Source organism: Populus nigra, chromosome 8 (assembly GCF_951802175.1).
Source record: "Populus nigra chromosome 8, ddPopNigr1.1, whole genome shotgun sequence".
Classification (NCBI taxonomy): Eukaryota; Viridiplantae; Streptophyta; class Magnoliopsida; order Malpighiales; family Salicaceae; genus Populus; species Populus nigra.
This window is the reverse complement of record NC_084859.1, coordinates 11,826,191-11,834,160: the sequence shown is the minus strand read 5'-3', so window position 1 is coordinate 11,834,160 and position 7,970 is coordinate 11,826,191. Positions and strand designations below refer to the sequence as shown.

General features: G+C 36.2%; 1 protein-coding gene across 2 annotated transcripts; it reads left to right on the top strand.

The window, feature by feature from the left end:
* The first annotated feature begins 2,567 nt into the window (after positions 1-2,567).
* On the top strand, positions 2,568-7,970 carry LOC133701040 (MND1-interacting protein 1-like). Of its 2 annotated transcripts, none has more exons than XM_062124802.1 (3): positions 2,568-2,736; positions 2,868-4,515; positions 7,225-7,970. In XM_062124802.1, exons 1-3 carry the CDS (start codon positions 2,609-2,611, stop codon positions 7,741-7,743), a joined length of 2,295 nt encoding a protein of 764 aa, XP_061980786.1. In that variant the 5' UTR covers positions 2,568-2,608; the 3' UTR covers positions 7,744-7,970. The 2 variants fall into 2 exon arrangements, with proteins under 2 accessions (XP_061980786.1, XP_061980788.1); XM_062124804.1 differs by having other exon boundaries at positions 2,621-2,736; positions 2,818-4,515.

Sequence of the window (7,970 nt, the reverse complement as noted above, 5' to 3'; positions counted from 1 at the left end):
GAGAACGCATAATTTTATTTTATTTTTGTTAATTAATTACCGTTAGTATTATTCTGTTCAACATTTTACACCTTGACTAATATCAGGAAAAGAGATCGAAATTATGAAAGGTTAAAAACAGGACAAGATTTTTATTTTGGAAGAAAGTTGATACTGTGAACAAAAAGTCTGCACACAGAATTTGGCGTTACTTCACCCTGACATCTTGGGTGAGCAATGCGATGAAATGCCATCAAAGGTAAAGAGAAAGTCATCGCAACATAAAGTTTTTTTTGTTCTGTCTTACCTCGTGACGTGCTCTGGCTTCCATGGCATCTATCCACTCCCCATTTCAAGGTATCTTCTCATTTTATTTTTTTTTATTGTTTTTCTTGCTTCTTATCTGTGCTTTTATCGACAGGCTTGTATCTATCAACTCTCAAGTCCTGATGGGCACAGGTTAATCAAATTACGTTAGTATTAAATTCCATTCCATTATCTCTACGGTGCTTACAAGAATTAAAATCAAGGTAAATTGTTACATGGATGATCTCTAAGGGTACTAAAGTAGATGCAAAATGTTTTAAATTATGTGAATTAAGCAAGTCAATGAAGTCAATTGCATATAATTTTAATTTATTTTTTTTGAAAGAAAAGATAATATATATGAACTAAGGGGCCCACCAGCAAAGTACAAGAACGAGAAAGAAAAGATGAATTGTGAATTTAAGGAAGAGAAGGGAAGGCATAAAGACAAAAGAATTCCTCCGTAGAAACTCTTCCCTCCTCCCTCGTCAAAAACATTAACAATTACTTTTGTAAAATTGAAGTCTCTCGTTAACTCCATGCACTAAAAGAAGCAAAAATAAAGGAAAACACCCAATAAAAAATCTCAACAAACTAAAAAGATTCACACTTGTAAGCCATACGTACATAACACAACTGTTTTTAAATATATTACACCCAAAGGAACAAAATAATATAGAAAAACATGATTTTTGATGAATTATGAGAGCCATTTCTAGTAGATAGTAGTAGGGAAATAGCGGTGAAAAACAACATCTTTTCTAGTTCACTAGCTTTATTTATATGTTAATTTCTGGCTCATTTAGTGTTTTTGACAAACTCTTGTTATTTAGAGTGTGCAAATTTATTTTTCTAAAAAAAATTGATGATGCCATAAAAACTTCATGTTAAATTTGGATTTTTCATAGTTGCGTCTTGGGCCAAAATGTTTGGACTTGAATGTGAACTTTGTCTCTAAACTCTGTATTCCTTGCAAAACAAAAGTCTTTTATCATAATAAAAAACATTCTAATGTTTAAATTAGTAATTTGTAGAAAAGAATGAAAATATAACTAAAAGAGTTTAAGAGAGTGAATGATTATGTATGAAGATATATTCCGTATGAAGTTCTTGAATGACGTATTTTCCTGGTAACCTGAAACATTTATATACCTCGGCCATATCAACTTGCTTCATCAAAAGTGAAGTAATAATAAAGAATAATTACTCTTCCTTGCAAGTACTTTATGAAAAGTGGGAAACATGATTTGTTTTTTATTATGTCTTATTTGTGTTATTGATGGGAAGGATTGATGCCTTTTTTAGTGTTAATGTATATGTCATGTAGCTAATCAAATAGTTATATGTGATGCTACCTTTGTTTATGTAAAAATATATTTATTATTAATAAATGTTTTCTTATCACTCTACCAGAATTAGGAGATTAATTAAAGTCTTCGCATATTATTATATCAGAAAGACGGGAGCTATTGATGAATCAAGATTTTATCAGTATATTTTCATATTTCTTTACCAAAAAACACCGAATCAAGAAAAAACATACAAATATAATTTTTTTAAATTCTCGGGTGCATTGAGCTTGCATGTGTCGGCACAAACATGCCCTAATAAAGGTGCAAACAAAGAAAACAATTGTGTACTTTAATTGTCAGGAGAGAGAAAAGAAAGAAAAAACACAAACAATTGATTACTGACGATAATCCAACCATTATCTGCCTACACGTGACACAACATGTGAAAGAGAGCATGACTGCATATCCAATTAAACGACAAATGAACACATTTGGCCACTATGAAGCGTTATACACGCCTTTTTAATAGCGCGGGTGCCGCCCACTTGTTGAGACGTGAAAAATACACGTCCACAGCTTTTCAATTAAAAAATAACAAATCCTTTATAAAAATACTAAATCGCCTCCTATGGTCTTTTTAATTATACAAAATACCCATGTATAAAATATCAAAATACATCTAAAGATAAAACTTTTTTTTTTGTCTTTTTAAGGGTAAAAACGTTATTTAACTGTATTTAAAAATTAAAAAAACCTGAATATTTTTGTGGTAGAAAGTCAAATAAACGTTTATTCACCCATGAAAATATAAAAAATTAAAAATAAAATTACTATTACAATTTACAGTAAAACCTCTTCTAATCTCCAATGATTTTTCTATTTTATTTAACTCTTTTTATAATAATAAATTGACAATTACTCGATGGTTAGAGGGATTATTAATTCAAGACTTGCCCTCATTATTTTTGGGCAGCAAGCCACCAAACTTCTTGCAAGCCCACCCAACAATACGAGTAACCTCAGCTGCCTGCATGCCTTTTCCCTTGTCATCATTTTGTCTCGCGCTCTCTCTCGCACACACAAAATTCACCAAAACTCACCCCAGACAACCACCAAACAAGCTCCCCAATCTCCTCCTCCTCCTCCTCCACCACCACCTGTAAGTGTTCTATCTTTCTATCTATTTGCAAATATTCCTACTTTAATTATTATATTCTCGTATATCTATCCTTTTATACAGTTCTTGATTTTGTGTTTCCATAAATAAATCTATATGGGTTGCACTGCAAGAGAGAAACATGTCCGTGCTAATCGGAGGGTTCCCCGTCCTGCCAATTACACTGAATTCGATCCCTGTGTTTATGCCAAAACCCTTCTTGAATCGGGTCTCAAACCCTTAGCGTACCATCTGGGCCTTCACGATCCAACCCATAGCAACAACGACAATAACTCCAGTTCTAATTTTGATGATAATGGATGGGGTTATTGTACTGAGGAACAATTGGAAGAGATTCTTTTAAAAAATCTTGAATTCTTGTACAAAGAAGCCATTTCTAAGCTTGTTGGATTAGGTTATGATGAGGATGTTGCGTTAAAGGCGATTTTGCGCAATGGGCATTGTTATGGTGGCATGGATGTGCTAACTAATATATTGCACAATTCATTGGCCTTTTTGAATAATAATAATAATAATTGTGGTGGTGGTGGTGGTAGTACCGGAAATGCAGATGAAACTGAGCTTGTTTTTGATGATTTAAGGCAACTAGAGGAGTATTCTCTTGCGGGTTTGGTTTGTTTGTTGCAACAAGTTAAGCCACATTTGAGTAAAGGTGATGCTATGTGGTGTTTGTTGATGAGTGATCTTCATGTGGGCAGAGCAAGTGCGCTTGAAATTCCTATTGCGAGTTTGCCAGGGAATGGGAGTGGTAATGTTCAGACTAATGTAGAGAGTGTTGGTGGGGATGATAATGGTAATGGGATTGGTGTTGTGGCCCCGGCTTTGTGTAGGTTTCATGGAGGATGGGGATTTGGAAGTGGGGGAGGATCTGAGTTTTCAGTTAATGGGCTTTTCTCTTATAGTGCAGAAATGACTTTGCATAAGGATATTGAGTGTCCTAAAAGGTTTAATCTATCGCCTTCAATGAAGTCTTTATTGAAGAGGAATGTTGCAATTTTTGCTGCTGGTTTTAGGGCTAATTCAAAACAGATGCAGATGCAACCTCAGTTGCAATCTCAGGCTTGTATGAGTGTTACTGCAGGTGGGGATGCTGCCCCAGTTGTAAAGGCAAAAGAAGGTATGGTCGAGAAGGGTGAGGAGTCTCAGAATTTGAAGAACGAAGATGGAGTTAGTTTGATGCTGAGCAAGCTTCAGAATTTGAAGCTTGATGAGAATTTGGAGATTGTAGGAGAAGATCAGAAGGATGAGATGATGGTGACCCTGCTTCAACAGATAAAGGATCTGGAGAAACAATTGAAGGAGCGGAAGGAGTGGGCACATCAGAAGGCAATGCAAGCTGCCAGAAAGCTTAGTAGTGATTTAACAGAGCTTAAAATGTTGAGGATGGAAAGGGAGGAGACCCAGCGATTAAAGAAGGGGAAACAGACTCTGGAGGACTCTACCATGAAGAGGCTGTCTGAGATGGAGAATGCTTTAAGGAAGGCTAGCAGTCAAGTGGACAGGGCAAATGCAGCTGTGAGACGGCTGGAGACAGAGAATGCTGAAATCAGGGCAGAGATGGAAGCTTCTAAGTTAAGCGCATCAGAGTCAGTAACAACATGTTTGGAGGTAGCAAAGAGGGAGAAAAGGTGCCTGAAGAGGCTTTTGGCTTGGGAGAAACAGAAAACTAAGCTGCAGGCCGAGATTGCAGATGAGAAAGAGAAGATCAAGGAGTTGCAGCGATGTTTGGGCAAAATTGAGCAGGCTCAGAAGGAAGCTGAGGTGCGTTATACATCTATCTACCTAAATCCAGGACACACACACATGCACAAGCACCAACAAGTTCTCCTGCCTACATGTGTTGTCACAGTTTCATGTTGTAATTAAGGTACAGTGAATTGTGAGACTGGTGAGTTTCTCTTAGCATGCTTTATTTAAGGATAAATCATTCAAGTACTCAACACTGCTTCCACACACCTGCCCCCAACAGAAGGAAAAACCTGGAGTGTGAGAGACAGAAGATGAGCCTTCGGAATTATATAGTTCACTAGTTAAAGCAAAATGGTGTATTATTGCTGTAGTGATCAGATAGGAAGATAAAAATGCACATTTGTCTCGGATGAAAGCATAAGTTTAACCTCTTACTAAGCAAGAATCTTATAAGGCTAGCTGGAACAGTGCAAGTGAATTTAAAAAAAGAAAAATCACATGCATCTGAAAAAAAATGCATTAATTAGCTCCAGTCACTTGTATTCAACCACATGCTTTCTACCATTTAACTGGTTGTGATTCTAATTATTGGGAGTAGAGTTTCATAGACCAAAAGGTTATAGAATCAAAATTCATGAAGTCCATTAGTAAAAACAAAATAGTGTCTTATTTGGTATTCCTACAGTAGTCATATAGGAAGACAAAGATTTACATGTCTCAGAGGAAAACTGAAAGTTTAATCTCCTGCTAAGCAAGGTTTACATGTGACTAACTGAACACAGCAAGGATGAAATGAATGTGAAATAATGCATCACTTAGCTCTAGATAGTAGATATTATATTCTACCACCATACCACGTGATTCCTACCTCTTAACTGGTTGGGACTCTAATATTGGGATTAGAGTTTTATAGAACCAAAGGCTACATGGTCTTGTATGACTTGTTGATAGAATAATTTATTGTCATTGATGTTGTATTCCTCTGTGTCTGATCTTGGAGCTCAACTTATTCGAAGAAGAAGCAATGAGGGTGGTTATAGCTTGTTTAAAGTCCATAAACATGCCTTTTCAATATCCTTCCATCTGTTATATTTATCTGCTTCAGTTGATTGAGCTACCCCTTCCTCTAGGTGGATGACATTTTAGGCTAGCTGTGAGTGATTTGGCATGGACTTCATTTAGAATTACAAACATGAGGTTCTAATAAATGAGTATGATCTGTTTGTATCCTTAATGGCATGCATTAACTTAAGCAAAATTAAAAAAGGCAGATGTACTATTAGTGGAAAGATGATGCTCCATTGTTGTCACATTACATCCAATGGCTAGATTTTGGTCATGAAATCAAACCTTTTGTTGATTTAAGTGCAAGTCTAGTGAGAAATGATTGTATATTTAATCAATGTAGGTGAGGCCTTGCTCTGTGAGGAAAGTTTTTGACTGTTGGAGACAGGTTTTGAGTAAGTACTGGTAAATGTAAATTAAGGCTCTACTGGGACTTTTTCAAGAAACCTTTTTCATTCCTCTCTTCATCTTAAATGAGAAAATATTACTCGGGAAAGATTAGTTATACATCATTGAAAGTAGGAAGGGAATGGCAAAAACTTTCAAGATTTCCAATGAATGCGACCTGAAATACTTGTTTATTATTATTTAATAAAAAAACTGGATCTAGCATCTTAATCTTTAGAATTTTCCTTGTCCCATCTTCTTTCTTTCTTGTAAGAACTAGTTGATGTCCCATGATTATGTGGACCTGTATGCTTACGTGTTATCTTATTCTTTTTGAGAGTGTGTGGCCCCTCCTACTGGTGCAAAGTTGCATGGGTATGCAAGGTAACACCAGTGAGACCAGCTAGTTGCCATGACCCTCAAAATGCACTCCAAAGTGGTAGTTTGCCTGGATACAGAACTTCCATAACCTTTTTAAGCTTTATATTGAATCATTGTCTACTTTCGTTTATCAGTTTACTACATAAAAATGAGTGAGAATGCAATCAAAGAAGGTTACCAAACTATCCTTTTGTTTCGACGGTGATGTGATTTAGAGAAGCCTAGGGAGTTATCATTGTTTACATGATAAAATACATTTATCCATACATTGTTACTTGTTCGTGACATCATATACATTTAGCCATACGCTTATCTATTTTACTTATCTTTATTTCATATTTTATGATGCATTTGATGTTCCAAAACTGGTCAATAATTCATAATTATTATCTGTGGCTTTTGAGAATATGCATGCATTGCTTTGACACCATTGTTCCATAGTTTTGATTGAAACTCTCAATTATTTCTGTTTGTTTTGTTTGATATGTGATCAAATTTTGATTATGGTTGAATGAATACTGATTCCTTGTTGCACTCTCTAGTTTAGATTATATGATAAAACTTGAGATTATTTTTGAAAGCTGGAATCTGCAAGTTAAACACCGTTTAAAATAAAATCTATCCTAGTTTATTGTGCTTGTGTCTTTGAATTTTGTTGCCAACATTCTGTTTTTCATGGTCTACTAAGCCATTTGGTAGGCTGTATTCCTTCAAGACTCTGTTCAGTAGCCTTTTCTGGGTCGCACCAGTTGTCTTAGAGCCAACTGTTTGATATAGTTAGCAACCTAGTTGCCTAGTTCTCAATTTTGCCCTAGTTGCCTAGTTCTCAATTTTGCCGCAACTGTTTAAGTTATCAGTTCTTTGTTTCCAGAATTGGTTATGGATGCATTCTACCTATCTTAAACTATAGTAGGGAAGCAGTTATTCCATGAAATGTTATTATTACAGGTGAAGTGGAGGCAGGAGATGAAGGCCAAAGAGCAAGCTTTGACCTTAGTGGAAGAGGAAAGATGTGCCAAGGAAGCTGCTGAGGCTGAAAATAAAAGGAAGCTTGAGGCTTTGCGCCTAAAGATAGAGATTGACTTCCAGCGCCACAAGGATGATCTCCAAAGACTTGAACAAGAGTTTTCACGTCTGAAATCTGCTGCAGAGTCCACTGAGTTGAATAATCAGTCAAATGCTTTGCCCTCGGGAAAGTCTGAGAGGACAAAGCCCCAAGGAGAAACAATTGCTAGGTTGCTTCATGAATTAGATAAACTGGAAAATTCGTCTGAGAAAGGAGCCAACTGTGACAGGGAATGCATGATTTGTAGAAAAGATGAAGTCTCTGTTGTTTTCCTCCCTTGTGCTCACCAAGTTATATGTGCAAGTTGCAGTGATAATTACGGGAAGAAGGGGAAAGCTACTTGTCCGTGCTGCCGGGTTCCAATTGAACAGAGAATCCGTGTTTTTGGTGCGAGTTCATAGACAATGTCAGGCATAAGAATAAAAAGAAAACGCAGTTTCCCCCCTGGTATGTATATGCAATCATATACTGGCATGCTATGGGAACTTCTTTTTACATATACTCGTCTTACTGCTGGTACTTCAGCTAAATACACTGGATGTATGTAAATAAAAGCATGTTTTCAGCCAGCCTCGATGCAATTCTGCCTTGTTGCTGCCATTTGCTTGAAATATATTCGTTTCAAATA

What these genes read in the sequence shown, in the direction of transcription:
- LOC133701040 (XM_062124802.1), top strand. Translation starts at nt 2,609, where the DNA reads ATGCCTTTTCCCTTGTCATCATTTTGTCTCGCGCTCTCTCTCGCACAC. An exon ending in CTCCTCCTCCACCACCACCT is followed by an intron (nt 2,737 to 2,867) that starts GTAAGTGTTCTA and finishes TTGCACTGCAAG; the next exon opens with AGAGAAACATGTCCGTGCTA. An exon ending in AGGCTCAGAAGGAAGCTGAG is followed by an intron (nt 4,516 to 7,224) that starts GTGCGTTATACA and finishes TTATTATTACAG; the next exon opens with GTGAAGTGGAGGCAGGAGAT.